Raw genomic sequence first — 18,379 nt, 5'->3', positions numbered from 1 at the left:
CCGCCTTTAAAACAGAACGCTTGGAAAACAGAACGGTTCTGGTCCAGTTAGTAGAGTGGTCGCTCTTTTTCTAGCTAGATCATTTGCTTTTTCACTGCCTTCTATCCCTTGGTGAGCGGGCACCCAGAGTAGGAGGACTTTATTTTCTTTGCCTAATTTGTTCAGCTTCTCTAGGCGTTCTTTAACCAACTTCGAATTGATGGTTACTGAGTTGATCGCGTTTGGTGCTGCTTGACCATCAGATAAGATTACTATTTCCTGTTTTCGATAGTTCCTATCTAAGATAAATTGTACGCATCTTTCGATAGCGTAGATTTCTGCCTGAAAGGTGCCCATTGATTCGCAGTATTTAGTTTTCGGCCCAAATACTCTTATTCCTGTCCCTGCTTTGGTTTTGGAAGCATCAATATACCACGTTATGGTATGGTCTTTTACATGCTGAGCAAACGTGGTTAACCACTCGGTAAATTCCTAAATTTTTCAACTTTTTTGAAAAAATTATGATTCTTTTTGAAAAATTTAATCAATTATTTGAAAAAAAGCTATTTTCATGATACCATGATAAACAAGTTTGAATTATGGAAAACAATTGAATGGATGACAGGTTGTTAATTCTAATACTTATTATTTTTCAGCTTGTATTCTTTTGCAGTACTTAATTAACTAATTTTAAGTAAGTGCGGTGAATTTCTGTTATTTTCCTAACATTTTTTTTCTACTGAGTTGATGATTTGAATTTATTTTTACAAACATTCTTGCCAACATACAAAAAAATATAAAAAATATAAAAATCCAACTAATCCAAGTTTTAAAAACCTAACCAAGAATGTTTATTAAAATAAATCAGCTATACTTAAATGGTTTAAACTTCATTAGACTTGAAGATTCCCAACCTTAACACCATCAAAATTGTATATTTTTACAGTAATAGATTAAATTTTTCAAAAATAATCATAATTTTGTCAAAAAAGTTGAAAACTTTATAAATTTAGCGAGTGGTTAACTTTAACGGTGAATAATTTTTGAAGGAGTAGGTTTATCGAAAATTTGTAAGAGACCTTTTCTGTAGAGCGTTCAATTCTGTACAAGAATATGTGATTGTCATGGCTGCGAGAGAACAAGATCGAGAGAAAAAAAATTATTTATAAAAAGTGGCAAATTCCCATGTAATTTAAATGGGAAATGAATCGTCTTTGGGGCAAGGTTTATTGTGAATATTAAGGGTTTACAATGGTCTGTTATTATTTTTTAGACAATAAACTAAAAAATTAGAGGGCGTCGTGAGAGAAATGACCTATTTGGTAAATAACGGACACCCTAGTGTAGTATACCGTATGATCGAATAAAAACGGCGTCAGCGATGGCTATGAAATGAAGATTGCTGTCATTTTATATGGGAAATGTCATCGATTGTCATTTCATAGCCATCGCTGACGCCGTTTTTATTGGATCATACGGTATATTAACTTAAAAACCTACTTACATATACATTTTTAGATATTCTTCTTCTTAATTGAATAAAAGAAAACAATAATTGAAAAAGTATCGTTGCAAACAAAAAACTGTTTTTCGAAAATCAATTTGTTAAAGATTCAAATTACATTCCACTTGTTTATGTCCAAAATACACCCATGTTGTTTTCCCATCGCATTCGTACACAAAATATCTCTCATAAATTTGATAGCATTTTCTGGGAAGCACACATCCTGTTCGCCGGTACGGAATCTCCTGCTGACCACCTTGTCCTCTCTCTTTCCTGCAATTGTCCGTTCTCTGTCCTGCAGACGCTCGACCAGTTTGCAAGTGCGATTTTCAATGATGTATAAAAAGGTGGGATGGCGTAGATAGGTAAGTCAGTTAGGATATAATTGTGTTCAAGACGGTGTGTGGAAGTAAGGTCAAAGAGAAAAGAAATGAAGTACGGTTCGGCGATAGTGGCGTGCCTGTTCGCGGTCACTGTGAACTTGTGTAAGTGCTTGTGATATATGGTTAAGGATTCGTAATTAGCAATGTAGTCATTAGTGGGTTTGTTGTGAATGAAAAAATTATTAGGACTGAAGTAGTTGATTTTTTATTGACCAAAACACAAAGTGGGCACCTTAAAATTTTCATGGATATTAAAGTTTTTCCAAAAATTTTTCTCTAATGGGTCCATTTTGGTATCTTTGATTTTGCAAACCATGACAATTAGAAAAACAACTTTAAATTTAAAAAATCAATGTTAATTTTCTAATTCTACATCAAAGGAATATAATATATAGGGTGAGTCTTAAATAAGTGCAAATATTTTCAGGGCTGGTAGATCTCGACAAAAGAAACATATTTTCTCTTTACCATTTTTCAGATAAGTTTCAAAATTTTTAAAAAAATTGATTTTTTTTTGAAAAAATTTTGAGGACCACCGGATTTTTTCTGTATTTCTATCCTTTTTATTACCGTAACCATAGAGTAAAGCCGTATCTATGGTAATATCAGAGATTAAGAAATTATACCGTGAGAAAATTTGCGGTGAACAGGTAGTTCTAAAAAGTTTTCGAAAAATATACAGGGAAATTTAAAAGAAAATACACGATTTTCAACATCTTTTTTTGCGAAAAAACCTCATAGACGTGTTCCTGGTGTCGAAATATACCACCCCTGAAAATATTTGCACCTATTTAAGACTATTTTTTAAACAATTTTTGCATTTGCACCACAAGCTGTTGCTAGGATATTCTATTAATTTTAATAGTGTTATTTAGACATTGTGAATGATCGTAAATTAAAAAGTATAAGCTTAAGATTATAAAAATTCATCATAATACCGGGTGCGTCTCAAAAGTGGCTCACCCCTATAACTTTTTTATTTTTTGAGATAAAAAAACGAGATTTGGTTTGCTAGTATATGCCATAAGTTAGGATTGATTGACGTATTCAATTATTTTTGGTCAGTTTCTCTTTCACCGGAAAAGACTACAACTTTTGATTTTTAAATGGCACCTTCTGAATATTTTTGGGCTCATTAGCATATTTGGAAAAAGCATTTTTTTACGAATAATTTCGTACCACACACGGTATTTCGAGTCAAATTGTCCTTATGAACCGCATGTTACTATTTCAAATAAACCATATGCAAAAATGGCAAAAGTTGACATCTGATATGTCATTCTATTCAGAGTGTCTTTTTCTACCGAATAAAGTAAAAAAATATAGAAGGTTGTAGTTGGTTTGGTTATGCCTAACCTAACAAAACACTCATAAGAAATTTTTAGCGTTATTATCTCCATATAATCAAAATATATGTTTTAGAAAGCTTCTGAGGAATTTACAAATAACTTTAGAAACAATATTTCTCTATAGATTTTATTTTTAGATGAGTTTTCTAAAAAGTTCTTTACTTCGTTTAACGTTAAAGTTTCTGCTATTAATTGTTTATTTGCTAAAGTTTTATATTACTTTATTCATTTTAAAAGTATATATTTGCTTTCATCAATTTTTGATTCATTAGATTATATTTGGCCTTGTAGATTTTTTATTACCGATAAATATATTTTTCACTCTTCAGTTACTTTCTGCCAAGTGATAATTTCTGTGTTGAGGTATATTATTAAATCATTATGGTATATTATTAAAAACTATTAAGGACATGCTCATATCCATCTTAATATGTATTATTAAGCTGAAGGAATATGATCAGGAAATTTAAATCTATATAATTATTTAATGTTCTCAACTAATGAACTTTTATTATGCATGTAATTAAATTATACAGGGCTTCTTAAATTGTGCCACATCAGTTTTAAATGTTTAATTTTGACTTCAAATATAATGAATCAAAATAATACGTTATTTATTCTTAAACACGTTAAAAATACAAAACTTTAACGACTTCTTTATATATTTTAGTGTAATAAAATCCTATAAGATATTTGACAATAAATACATAATTATTAAAGTTTACACTAAAATTTGCATTCAAAGTTACTTAAGAAGACAATGGAAGTCCGAAATTCTTTTGCTAAAGTGTTTTAAGTGTAACTTCCTCTTTGCTCTTACTTTTTTGCGCGGAATCCGAACCGCGGTCCTCAGTCATATCATGGTCAATAGCCTACCGACTTGGCGATTAATCGACTCTTAAGCTGCGTCCACATTGCTAGCGAGCAGGCCGAACGAACACGTGAAACACGAAAAACATGGCAAACAGTCGGAGCGAGATGTTCGCGACGCTCGTGGTGCTCCACGTGCTTGCGATCACATAAAATGCCTGTTTCGACATTTTAGTATGGTTTCATTCATAGGATTCGGTTGATCTTTCTTATTTTTCTTTTGTTCAGAATTAAAAATAGTTGTGTTTTGTTCTTGGATTAATAATATTAAATATACCTTTAATAAAATATAACTCTATATTTATATTGTCTACTTATCTTAATCTGATCTTTGAGAACTTTATTTATATTTTGGCCTTTATTTATATGCCTAGTACTATTTTTGAAATGCTTTGCTTGGAACTTTGAATAAATAACTCAAACTGGTATGTGAGTCTCCAGATGCAAGGAATCTTAATTTTATGGCCCATCTTTAACGAAAGCACAATCAGAAGCAAGAGCGCGAGCAGGATCATGAGCAATGTGGACGCACCTTTACTCACGAGATATCCGATCTCATCCGGTCTCGAACCGGCGCCAATGAGCAGTGTGTGTCAATAGATTTAACCACAGGATTTTACATTCTTGCCATGAAACAACAGCACGACGGAGTTTCCAGAGGGACACCCGTCCATCTAGTCGAATCGTCTAACGTCGCTTATCTTCGGTGATCTATCAGGAACCTTTGTTTCGACGTAGCTGATCTTTTAGTATCAACATAATTATTAATTATTCAGTTCTGCATCTCACAGTCTTCAACTTTTTATTTTAGGCAAAATAATCAACAGTTTTCGAAAACTTACATTTATGCAAAGTACATTACACAGAAAATGTTTATAAGACAAACAATAAAAATATTACAAGCAATACAGGGTGAGTCTTAAATAAGTGCAAATATTTACAGGGCTGGTAAGTATCGATAAAAGAAACATAGTTTCTCTTTACGGTTTTTCAAATAAGTCCAAAATAACCGAGTTATTTTACTTTGAAAATTTCCAAAAAAAAAATGTTTTCCTTAAATTTTGAGAACCACTGGATCTTTTATGGGTTTACTTTAATGTAAATTTAATCTACTACCTATGTTGCCATATTATCAAGAAAATATGTTTTTAACTAAAAACTACACAAATTTAAAAAAAATCCAAATTTTCAAAAACATTTTTCGCGAAAAAAAACTGATGAATGATCGTGTTTCTGGGGTCGAAATGTACCACCCCTAAAACTATTTGCACCTATTTAAGACTCACTCTGTATAACATTTTAAAAACAAACACAAGTTTGTTTTTAAAAATTAATATCTACATCTTAGTGATATAATTTGCTTTGTTCACATTGTTACTTCAAAGGTGATAGACATTGTTGGGGAATACCCGGCAAATTAGTATACATATAAAGATTTGAATTCGTATGTGATGTTAATTGTGTTAATTGCTTTACCGGAAATTTACATTCTGTCTACGTGAAGCACAATTTTCAGGCCTTTTAATCGTGGGTTTTCTATTCTTTGCTTTGATCTGTAGGTAGCAGAATAGCATTGTTTTCTAACCGTCTTTGTTCAATTTTAATATATTTGCAATACAAAATAGGAATAATAAACAGTAAATAAATATTTTGATAAAAAAACAATAGTAAAATTAGCTCGGCATCTCGCAAGAAAACAACTTAAAATCTACAAGAATTTAGTTATTACAAGCGCTGAGCAATTAAAAAAAAACTTAGAGGAAAGTCTAATAAAAGTTTGTGTAAATACATGCACAACATACATGCATTAGGATAGAAATTTACGTCATGACATGTCATTTTTTGACAGTTTTGATTAACGTTTCCTTTGGCACATTTTAATTTGATTTGAATTGTTATTAATTTGTTGGACTTTTCTGAGTTTATTTTATGATATTTCTTCTTTGATATTTTATAACTGGTTTAGTTAGTCAGTTGTATAGTCAAGCAGTACTAAAGGCGATCAACTCAGTAACCATCAAAGTTGGTCAAAGAATGCCTACAGAAGCTCAACAAATTAGACAAAGAAAATAAAGTCCTTCTACTCTGGGTGCCTGCTCACCAAGCGATAGAAGGCAATGAAAAAACAAATGATCTAGCTAGAAAAGAAGCGAACACTCCACTAACTGGACCAGAACCGTTCTGTTTTCCAAGCGGGAACCAACTGAAAGAGGAACTGAAGAGTATGGAAGACTCCATTTGTAACTTGGAATGGGTGTCCTCCAACGGTCTAAGTCACTCGAAAAAGTTCCTCAGAACTTACGACCGAGAAAAATCAGAGGTTTTCCTTGATTTAAGTAAAAACAATCTTCGGATTGTCACGGGGTTTCTAACAGGACACTGTCTCCTGAACAAACACCTCAGTAGGCTGAAGCTGAGAAACAACGGCGAATGCAGATTCTGTGGGGGAAAATGGGGAAACACCAGAACACCTTATCACTGAGTGCGCCGAGACGACTACCATTCGTGTTATGAACTTTGGTATGGCTGATGTCGAGGACAGAGAGCTGGCCTCTGTGGAGCCGTCTCAGATACTGGCTTTTGTTAAAGCCCTGAGACTGTATGATGAGTTATAACTCGTTGTAACTCAAGAAAAGGGAACACACAATAAAGGTTGCGGTGATTAACTCCCCTCCTAAACATTCAACATTCTAGTTAGTTGTATCCATAGAGAAAGCCCAATATTTAGCTTATAAAACAATCAATTTTTGATTTCTGACCAAAATTTCTCTTGACGGAAGATAATCAAAGACCAAACTGACATTTCTCCCAAATTATAATTAGTGGAAAAGTTAAAAGTTTGATAACTTTTTCTACTAATTGAAAATGTACTACTACCACTAATTTTAACGTTCTTAATGCTTACATGATTAAAGGAACAAACTTCTATGCTAATTGAAACCACTAATTTAGTCCACTAATTGCGAGGTTCTGAATGAAGCTGAAAAAGACAAAAATTACAATTATAATAACGATATTTTATTACCAAATCCTTCAATATACTCAAGCCTCTGAGAGTCTGTTGCAACGAACATTTTATAAATAATAAACGTGTTTATAGAAATTTAAAACAAACCTCTTCAAAATCACTTCATAAAATATTCATGAACTTTATTTTATGAGTAATAATGACATAATAAAAATATTTTAAGTCACTTGTATATGCAAGAATATAATTATAATACCTTATCCCAATTATTGATTCTTTATGATCTATTTTTTTTATAATTATATGTATATATTTGATTTAATCGGATTAACAGTATAATAATTGAATTGAGCGAATTTTAGTCATAGGAAACCCCACACACCATTTGAATTTCTTCAATAAATCTATACCATTCTGACATTATTTCTATATCTATAGTGCCTGTCATATTTTTTAAATTAATTTAACCATTATGGTATTACAAATACAGGGTGAGTTTCCTACGGTGTTTACGGTTTTTTTTCCTCTATGGGTATCTCGGAAACTACTGGAGATAGAGAGTCGGTTAAACGGGGAAAGAATTGCAGTTTTGTGGGGTCATAAACATGCGCCTTTCAGATTTTTGAAAAAGTTCATGGCTTACTAGATATTTCGAAAAAAACAAATTTCGGCTATTTTAAAAATTGTCCCTGACTTCATTATAAGCTATTTTAGACAAAAAGTTTTCAGATAAGAGTTGTAGATAATCACATCCTTAATGAGGTCGTGTCCTCCGTTTTTTTCTAAAGCCTGATGTCATGTTTGACATATGACACAAACATATGTTTTTTTTAAATGGAAACCTTAGTTGGCCATGACTTCATAAAAAGTGCCATTTTTTAAGCTTTTCAGCGATACAAGCTATAATATGTTTTCTTCGAAAAATTACTGATTTATAGCCAATTCTTATCATTTTTAAATCATTTCACTTAGTTAACCATGGAAACAAGTTTAATCGTCTTTGCTCTCATAAATGTGAAGCTGTCATATCCAAACTTTTTAAATTAAAATAAACAAAAATTGTAAATATGAATTTTTCAAATGAAGAGAAGCGTATAGGATTATTGGTTCAACTTTTCTTGACCATACATTTTCGAGGATACGTTGACCGGTGAATGTTACGTTTTTTAGAGAACATGTTAGAAAAGTTAAATTTAGTCATAGCCAATTCTTATTTTTCTTGACTATTTCACTTAGATTGTATGGTATTCTTATTCTGTTATGATTAATAACTTATTAAATGTCAGAATATATTACTAAACGGTTCTTTACAATTTACATTACACAAACTAAAACTTAAAAAAGAAATGTCACTACATACACTTTAAGTTATTTTAGAAAATGTTCAAAATATCCGCTATTGTTTTGAGTTGCATCTTTATAAAACTGAATTACTGCCTATTCTCACCGGTCGAATTAATTAAATTTCTCTCGTACCGCCACTTCGAGTGCCTCTCTTAATTCATAAGTTCTTTTGTAAACCTTATTGTTAACCATACCGCATAAAAAATCTAAAATGGATAGATCAGGTGATCGAGGAGGCCCATGCAATTGGACCACCTATCCCTGAGTTTGCATAATTATGATATAAATCATTTTTTTGGGTTGAGGGGGTTATAATGAAAGTCATGTTGGAACCACTCTATTGATGCGCGAGTATTTACACGCTTTTTTTCATTTGAAAAATTCACATTTACAATTTTTGTTTATTTTAATTTACAAAGTTTAGTTAGGTTAGGTTAGGCTACACATTTCTGAGAGCAACGGCGATTGAACTTGTTTCCATGGCTAACTAAGTGAAATTGTTTAAAAATGATAAGACTTGGCTATAACTCAGTAATTTTTCGAAGAAAACATATAGCTTATATCGCTAAAAAGCTTAAAAAATTGCGCTTTTTATGAAGTCATGGCCAACTATGGTTTCCATTTAAAAAAAACATACGTTTGTATCATATGTCAAAAATGACAGGCTTTAGAAAAAAGCGGAGGATACAATCTCATTAAGGATGTGATTATCTACAACTTTTATCTGAAAACTTTTTGTCTAAAATAGCTTATAATGGAATTAGGGACAATTTTTGAAATAGCTGAAATTTTTTTTTTCGAAATATCTAGTAAGCCATGAACTTTTTTAAAAATCTGAAAGGCGCATATTTATGACCCCACAAAACTGCAATTCTTTCCCCATTTAACCGACTCTCTATCTCCAGTAGTTTCCGAGATACCCATAGATAACATCGTCGGAAACTCACCCTGTATATACTGGATGTGCCAAGAAGTTGAACTTTTTTTTGTACATCAAAAAATGCATTTTCGTGCAAACATCAAAGTTATTATGAAAAAAAGTTATTTAGAAAATTTCACCGCCCTGTATCTCAAAAATTAAGATGTTTGGGATATATATTCATATGAAGATTTTTCTTAGAATAAATCCAAAATAACCCCCTTCAATATTAGCATGTCATTAAGGAACACCCCGCATTATGACATTATTATCACACAAAAGTTCTTATGGCATTCTCATATAATTCAGGTCATTCTGACGATAAATAATGTGAAATGACTTGAAACATAGATACAAATATCTGCAATAAATAAAAAATAAATAAACAACCGTACTCTAATGTCAAATTCATAAATATGCAAACTAGGGTGGGTCAGTGTAGGTAGATAAACAAAGAGAATTCCTGGTTGAATATAAATGGCAAGCATTAAAAAATCGCCTCCCAAATACTAAAAAAAACATGGAGGAACATTCGAATGAGCCGGGTTCTAAAAATAGGTCCCTAAAGTTCAAAAAAACTTAAATCCAAATCTTTTTTTACCAGACAACAAGCAAAGGATAGCAATAAAGAATGAAAAGGTCTTAAGATTAGCATGTTTATAAGAAAGTCCATAAGATGGAATTTCTTTATCGTTAGGTAAAGCTGAGGAATAAATAACGAAAAGGGTTTTAAAATGTAGGATGTCCCAACACCATTCCAACTATACAGGGTGTCTCAATATTCCGTAGACATAGAACTACTACCTATTTTTCGAATCAAAATAAGTTTATTGAACAGAATTTACCTCTATACAAAAGTGTTTCGTTTGCCATCAAACTTATATTTGACAATAAGCTTAATAAAAAGCTAAAAAAATTAATAATTTCTAAATTAATTAACGTTCGGGTTTATTTTTGATTGATGCCCTCTAACGGACAAATGAGGCACTTTTGTATAAAGGTAAATTATGTGCAATTAACTTATTTTGATCCAAAAAATACGTAGTTGTTCTATGTCCACGAAATATTGGCACTCCCTGTATATTTTGGAGGTCTGCTTTGAAAAAACAAATTCACCAAAAAAAAAATTTGCAGGAACATATGCCATGTAGCGTTTTTTACAAGAGACAAAAAATGTAGTAAACACTAGAGGGACCATTTTACGAAAAGAAAATCTGTCATCGGTGGAGTTGGAAAATATTTATACTAAAATTTATGTAGGGGTGGGGGTAGTTTTTACTTTTCCCGTACATTTTCTTGATTTTTGTGAAAACCAAATGTTAAAGCACTTAGCAAAACATAGACATCCAAAATCTCATTCAAATCGGACTAACGGTTCTTAAAATATCCAATAAAATGTGTTATGTGTTAAAATATATTTTTTTAAATATTTCTTTTTTCTAAATTATAGCATCCGGTTATAGCATCAAAGGTGGCCCATCCGCTGTTAGCGGTAGTTTTAGTAAGTACTACTAGAAGGGAGCTTTATAGTAGTTAATTATTAATTATTTATTTTCTAGGTTCTTCACATTCTTCTTCATCAGCGTCAGGTAAGGCCCAGTTTTATACCTTCAGATAAAACTTAAGATTAACCTAATGTTGGAGAGGTTACATTAGATTAGATTCTTTTCAGATATATTGTGGTCTTCTTCTGGTCCTTAGGTTACATTGTCAAAAAGTCTAGCAACTTGGATATTGAACCCTTCATATAGCTTTCTGTCAACGATCTATCGTTGCTTATTACAGAATATCTCACATTTGGTGGCTGTCGCACCGACATAAAATGTGTTTCATCGTTTCTTCTTCAGTTTGACAGAACCTGCTCATGGCTTCGTCAATCCCATTAGCCTCAAATGCCTATTCACCTTGCAATGCCCTGCTAGTAGACCTACTACAACAGCTCTGACAGTTAGTTAAATAATAGTAGCTAATTTTATTAGAGTAATATATAAATATTTCTTCTAACGCTTTTTTTTCTGTTTATTATCATAATATTCACTGATATTATTGTTTGGTGGCTTGACTGGCTTGTATGATACCGCTTTCATGTTTCTTCTGTAAGAGAGTAGGAGATCTACCAGTAGACAATGGTTTAGACTTTAGTTTGCAGTTTACCACATATATGTAAAACCGACTTTGTTTAATAGATTAAAATATAATTCTCCTAAATTTTTCTTCTAACCAGGGGCGCCAACTTTCATAAAACCTCGTGGGTGCTCATCAAATATGAGTAAATGTACCAAATTTCCAGATTGTTACATTTGTCTTATTTATTACACTTTTTTACATATGTAACATACATAATAATATTAGAAAAATATCATATCAATTTGTCATTTTTACAATTTTATTGAGTATAATTTGAGTTATGCAGAAATATTTTTTAGTACAGATACCAGTTTGTGAAAATATTAATTCTACCCATTACAATCGTGTAAGGGCAGGCATTAAAACAACAGACAGATACTGTAACTGTATTTTATAAAGAGATACAAAATAAAGGAAACTAAAAGTTGCTGAGAAGACTTGTGAGTGGAGGGATATCCGAGATTGGGAGGGGGACAGCTTAGGGTTTTTATATAAACAAATTTATCCGTCAAGACTAAAAATTCTCAAAGATCATACACAACAAGCTTTCGCATCACATAGCACAGTTCATATACATGGCCAGCTAAATAGATTGACAGTGAGCTATCGTGGATATGAACACACACTCCTAATGTAGTTTACAATTCGCTTCCAATTTAGAATAAATATAATTAATATACAGGGAGAGTCTTAAATAAGTACAAATATTTTCAGGGCTGGCAGATCTCAATAAAAGAAACACTTGTTTTCTCTTTATCGTTTTTCAAATAACCCCAAAATAAACCGAGTTATTTTACTTACTAAAATAATATGTATTTTATACCCATATTTTGAGAACCACTGTTTTATTTTCTGGGTTTCCTTTTTGTAAACATAATCTACTACCGATGTTGCCATAATATTAAGATATTATATTTTTTAATTATAAATTTAAAAAATCCATTTTTTTTCGAAAAAGTACCAAATTTAAAAAAGAATCGCGAAAGAAACCTTATGTGTTTCTGGGGTCGAAATATACCACCCCTAAAATATTTGTACTAATTTAAGAACATTTTTAGAGCCCCCACAAACGCACAGTTATTTGTTTTTATTTTTATTATTAAACACAGGCAGACTTTGCAGGCCAGTCTGTGCAGTTTAACCTGTATTACAGCCTGTCGCACACACACGCAATTTTATAGTACAGTTTTATCTAGAATGAACTGATTTAGGGAATCACTTCGGCACATTTTTTCTCAGTAAAAATGGCCTCCCCAAATACACATCTGTCTCGGATTTTATTCGTTTATGCAATAAATAAAAAAGCAGAAAAACAACGGTTACTTAAAGGAAATAAGTATTGCCATGTTAATTTGCTTGCTGATTTAACAGTTGAAAAACAGGATTGATTTAACTACCTAAGAATGAACGAGGAAACTTCCTTAGAACTACTGAAATTGACGTCTGGAATTGGGCTGGATGAGATGCGAGTGTCTTAAAGTTGCTAAACTAATTAGTCTTGATGCTTATATGCACGTGGGTGCTCCGCACCCACTAATTTTCTCTCGTGGGTGCTTGGGCACCCGAGCACCCACGCAGTCGGCGCCCCTGCTTCTAACAAATTGTCAAATATAACACAAATCATTCCTAAGAATATCTCTTCTTGGCTTCATTTTATTCTTTGGAATTCCCATTGCTACTTTGTATTATAATAAATTATTTTATTTACCTTATTATTAAATTAAGCACATATTTTTTATGTGTATGTTCGGACAGATTTATTTATTACCTTAACTGTAAAACTTTGTTATGAGGACGTCCGTCCCATTAGTATAATAAACGGCATAATATTAAAGAAAATTAGCTTTGTATCAAAGCATATATCAATAGAAATTTACATATAAAGGAAAGATAAAATGCTAATTGTAAATACATTAAACTATTTAAAATTTATATTACTCGAGTTTTTATTTTTTATACTATACAGGGCGGGTCTTGAATAAGTGCAAATATGTGCAGGGTTGGTAGATCTCGATAAAAGAAACATAATATTTTCTCTTTACCGGTTTTCAAATAAGTCAAAAATAACCGAGTTATTTTACTTCGAAAATTTCCAACAAAAATGATTTTTTCATTAAATTTTGAGTAAATCCACTGTATGTAGGTATCTTTTCTGGTTTTTTTTTCTTGTAAATTTAATCTGCCACCTATATTGCCATATTCAAGAAATTATGTTTTATAACTAAAAAAAAAAATCAAAAAATTCCAGATTTTCAAAAAAAATCGTGAAAAAATGTCCTATAATAGTGTCTTTGGGATCAAACCCCAAAATATATAAAAAAGATTTCCACTTATTTAAGGACTCACCCTGTATACAGGGTTTATCGCGCGACTGATTCACTAAAAGTCTATTAGGATCTTATTTAGTTACAACTTTGAATGTTCGCAGTTAAGGTGTACTTTCATTTTGAGAAAATTTCCACTTTTTGACAGTCAATTTGCTTATTTTATTAGGTATACCGGGTGTTGCATCGTCGGACGGGACATAGGAAATCCCATGTAAATTTTAATGGGGTCACTTATTGGCTTTCCTAATTATTTTAGAGAATAATCCTATTTAGGTTTATTGAAGAGCACTAAAACCCACATTCAAAAGAATAACTTTAGATATTTTTGATTAGCTCGTTTACGAGTTATCGCCGATTTCTTTTTAAATATTTCTCCTTTCTTATGGCCCTGTATTTACTTATGAGCATCAGTCAAGGTAAAAGATTGAGAGCATCAGTCAAGGTCAAATGAAGTTGTCATTTCAGAAATTTCCCTAATTAGTGCTTTATTATTATTTAAAACTCATTCCTACATCGAAAATCTTAAAGACGTATTTATAAATACAATTTAATATGAATTAAAGTAAAATAAAGTAATCAATTACAAGGTTAATTATAGTATTATTACAATATTCAATAACTTATTAATTTAGGTACTATTAAATTGTTAGAACTTTATAGTTTAAGAAGATGTTCAAATATTCCTCCATCGACTGCTAGACAATAACCCAGGCGATCATAAAATTCTCTTCTTACATTCGCTAGTTGGTAAACTGAAATTCTATTGCATTCGGCAGAAATAGCATTTTTAACTCGTTTAGATTTGGGTATTTTTTATCTTTGTATATCCTGTTTTTTAAATGGCCCCAGAAAAAGAAATCATTTAGCGAAATATCAGGAGATCGTGCTGGCCAATTTACTCTATGATTTAGGCCAATAACGTTTCCGTTAAAACTATTGTCTAAATATTCCCGAACAGCCAGGGTACTATGTGCCGGGCAGCCATCCATTTGGTACCAAACTTCCTGATTTTCCCTAGCGGCATCATGTAAAGCAGGTAAAATATAATTTTCGAGTAGTTCCAAATAATATTCTGCATTTAAATTTCGCGTAAGAAATAATGGCCCGATAATATTGTGTCCGAATATCCCTGCCCAAACATTTACTTTCTGTGGATATTGCGTCCTTGTTTCGACAAACCTGGGTTTTCTTTGTTCCAATATCGATAATTTTGAACATTGGGTTCATTATTTAAGGTAAACGTGCATTCGTCAGTGAAACATATGTTTTTTAAAAATTCCCTATCCGTGTTTGCTCTTTCCATCATATCAAAACAAAACGCCTGCCGCCGTATTGCGTCCCCATCTCGTAGCTCTTGGTGCTTTTCATATTTGAAGTAATAGTATTTATGTCGTTTCAAAATTCGAAACGCTGTAGTGTGATCTATTCCTATTTCATCCTCAAGTTTCCTTGTATTGATCTTTCCATCGTTCTCTTCCTCGCACAATAAAACTTCCAAGTCGGTATAATCTCTTGCATCTTCTCTTTGTTCCTGCCTTGCTTCACATCTGCAGTTATTTATTAGGGTACCTTTGGTCTCAAATCTCTGGATATTCTTTGCGATTGTAGATTTTCCAGGTATCGGTCTATTCGGATACAGAGCAGCAAACATGTCCGACACCTTTTGATAACTATTTCCTTGATATACAATGATATACTGGATGATACAATTTCCTTGATAGTACCATTTAATCATCAATATTTTTTCTTCGGTAGTGTAATTCATGGCTAATATTTTCGATGTAGGTATGAGTTTTTAATAATAATAATAAAGCACTAAATAGATACATTTCTGAAATGACAACTTCATTTGACAGTTATCTTTTACCTTGACTGGTGCCCATAAGTTATGCGCATAAGTAAATAGAGGGTCATAAGAAAGGAGAAATATTTAAAAATCGGCGATAACTCGTAAACGGGCTAATCAAAAATATCTAAAGTTATTCTTTCGAATGTGGGTTTTAGTGCTCTTCAATAAACCTAAATAGAATTATTCTCTAAAATGATTAGGGAAGCCAATAATTGACCCTATTAAAATTTACATGGGATTTCCTATGTCCCGCTCGACGATGCAACACCCGGTATATTGTTTACTAGCGTGTACCCGCGACTTCGTTCGCGTCGAATTAATCATTTGTAATGGTGATGATAAAGCAAAGCAAGAATTTCCATTAACATACAAACTGGATATATTTTTTTTAATTTCATGATAATCTGTCCATCATTATTTCTGTTTTTTTTTTATAGCATTCAGTCAATCAAGTTCATTCAGTGGATCCTTCAATGGAGACCAACTTCCGCTTATACATGACGCATTGAAAAATGGAGCCGCCAGTGGAGCTGTCTCCTCAGCTAATGCAGGCGCTGGCGCTGGAAGTGATGCTCAAGCAGGAGCCGTAGCTTCAGCTTCCGCTGGTGCCATTGCAGGTTCGGGCGCTTTTGCCGGTTCGGGGGCAGTCAGTGGAACACACTCAGGAGCAGGTTAGTTTAGATTCGTTATATAGAATTGAAATTGTCAATAGAAAGAAGACTAAATTCTTACAGTTATTAAGAGTCTATTACGCTGTACTGTTCGGGTCGCTCTCAGGGGTCGGGTAAAGCGGGTGTGTGGCCGAAGGACATTTTTATTATATTTCAGAAATCTGCCTAAGGCTTAGCCCGATCCTGCAGTGTAAAGCCACACCCAAAATTCCAAACACACGTGCTTTGATTAAGGCTTGATTAAGGTTTGCAGAGCTTCAGCATTTGCCATAAAATAGCGAGCAATTTGTTACAAAACCATATAAAATATATATCACTGTAATCACAAAACTTCAATCTATTTCCGTATTGTAACGGAATTTTAAATGATGTCTCTATTTTCGAGAAAATTTAGTCCCAACATAAGGAATATTTTATTGATGTTTGACCATCAAAATCTTCAAAATAAAGAAGTTGTCTAAAAATGTGCGACAATACGGATATAGTATAATCCTTTATCTTTAATTTCCTCCTTCATTTGTGGTAAAAATACCTAGCCAGTTTTACATAAATCGTTAAATGCCGAACGCTTATTTTACTAATTTTTCGGGCTAGTGAAATGGACTCTTAAGTAAAAATTTTGGGGCAGATTGTAAAGAGAAGTTAGAGATTGAAGGGTAGTCTTGACCGACTATGTAAATAGTAAGTTTTTTTATATCTTAGGTTCTCATTGCGCAATAAAACTACTTGTGTGCTATGCCAAACTTTCGAAAATTTATTGTTTTCTTCATCAGGGTGCTACTTTGTAATTTAATTCACAAAAAGACACACCGCTGTCACTTGGCGCCATCAATAAATTAATAAATTCGTATAGATATGAAAGCTTTGTTCGGGTTCTTGTTATTACCGATTCTGAACCGTCCTAGGACTCTGCAGTGCATGCGCAAATGAAATAATATCTTGATATTTCCTTCTGCGCATACGCATCACAGTTCTAGGACGGTTCAGAATCGGTAATAAGAGAAACCCGAAGTAAGCTGAAGTTAACAATGTTTTAGGAGCTGCCAGTGGATCATCTACCGACAATGGTTCTAATTCTGCATCAGGATGCTCTGAAAGTTCTGGCTGCGGTAGTTCAGTAGACACAAACGTTATCGGTGATTCAGCAACATCAACCGACGCTTCAGATGCTGATATTTACAAAGTTATCAATTCTGGAAAATACCAAACTGGATATTCTAGTGGAGTCAAAGGATCAGGAGCGCCGACCAGTGGAAGTTATGTTTCTGGAAGTAACTCAGGTATAATTTATAATAATCTTATCGGCATTTGAATTAGTTGCTAACCACAAGCTATTTAGAGTGGCAAAGTTTCTTGTTATTCAACAATAAGATCTAGAAAATTAATAGTTATTTATTATAAGTGTTCCACGCTAGAATGTTTAAACGCAAGAAAGTAGTCTGTCCCCACGTTGGGCACTAAATGTATAACCCACACAATTATTGATTTATATTAGTGGATTATGGAAGTATACTTCGAAATTAAATAAAACCATAGCAAATTTAAACTAATAACTTATATTCTAACACAAATACAAAATTGGTTGGTTTGTGAGACAGTCCTCGACAATATATTATATCAGATAATAAATAACTGTAATACTTATGTATGTTTTCATTTGACAAAAGTAAAATTCGGAGCTTGTGTCATAAGTCTTTTTTAAACCACGGAAATATGCAAGAAGATGATACTGGTATTCCTGCAGCAATTCTTGAGGAAGCACAAAAAGCCACTTCACGTTTACTTTTTAAAGAAAAATAAAATTTCGTATTTTAATTTCATTGTTTTGCTAATGGAATAAAGTTATTTTTCACACTGGTTGAGTGGATAAATTAATATATTTAGTTAAAGGCGTGCTTATTTTTTACCTATTCGATTTAAAAATCGCTAATTAATTTTACTGCATTCTCACATTAGTTTTAATAATAGAAATATTAATTTTCTTATTTTTGTACGGAATAATTACGGAATAATGTTTTTTATCTATGTAACTATGTGATTTTAGTAGTTTGAGTTGACGAATAATATATTTAGGTACTAAAAAACTAAT

At 32.3% G+C, this 18,379-nt stretch overlaps 1 protein-coding gene across 6 annotated transcripts in view; it reads left to right on the top strand.

The window, feature by feature from the left end:
- Positions 1 to 1,848: 1,848 nt before the first annotated feature.
- LOC115877492 (fibroin heavy chain-like) overlaps positions 1,849 to 18,379 on the top strand; it is a 38,576-nt gene continuing 22,045 nt past the window's right edge. For 5 of the 6 annotated variants that reach the window (XM_030893685.1, XM_030893682.1, XM_030893686.1 and 2 more), the window contains exons 1-5: positions 1,849 to 1,968; positions 10,767 to 10,817; positions 10,876 to 10,905; positions 16,057 to 16,290; positions 17,328 to 17,570. In XM_030893685.1, the coding sequence (XP_030749545.1) occupies positions 1,914 to 1,968; positions 10,767 to 10,817; positions 10,876 to 10,905; positions 16,057 to 16,290; positions 17,328 to 17,570 (613 nt within the window). In that variant the 5' untranslated portion in view covers positions 1,849 to 1,913. The remainder of the gene's footprint in view (positions 1,969 to 10,766; positions 10,818 to 10,875; positions 10,906 to 16,056; positions 16,291 to 17,327; positions 17,571 to 18,379) is intronic. The other variant, XM_030893683.1, reaches the window with a different exon arrangement.

Source organism: Sitophilus oryzae, unplaced genomic scaffold (genome assembly GCF_002938485.1).
Source record: "Sitophilus oryzae breed Bouriz unplaced genomic scaffold, Soryzae_2.0 scaffold_1494_pilon_pilon, whole genome shotgun sequence".
In the NCBI taxonomy this organism is placed as follows: Eukaryota; Metazoa; Arthropoda; class Insecta; order Coleoptera; family Curculionidae; genus Sitophilus; species Sitophilus oryzae.
Note: the sequence above shows the minus strand (reverse complement) of the source record. Positions and strands in the feature narration are given on the sequence as shown.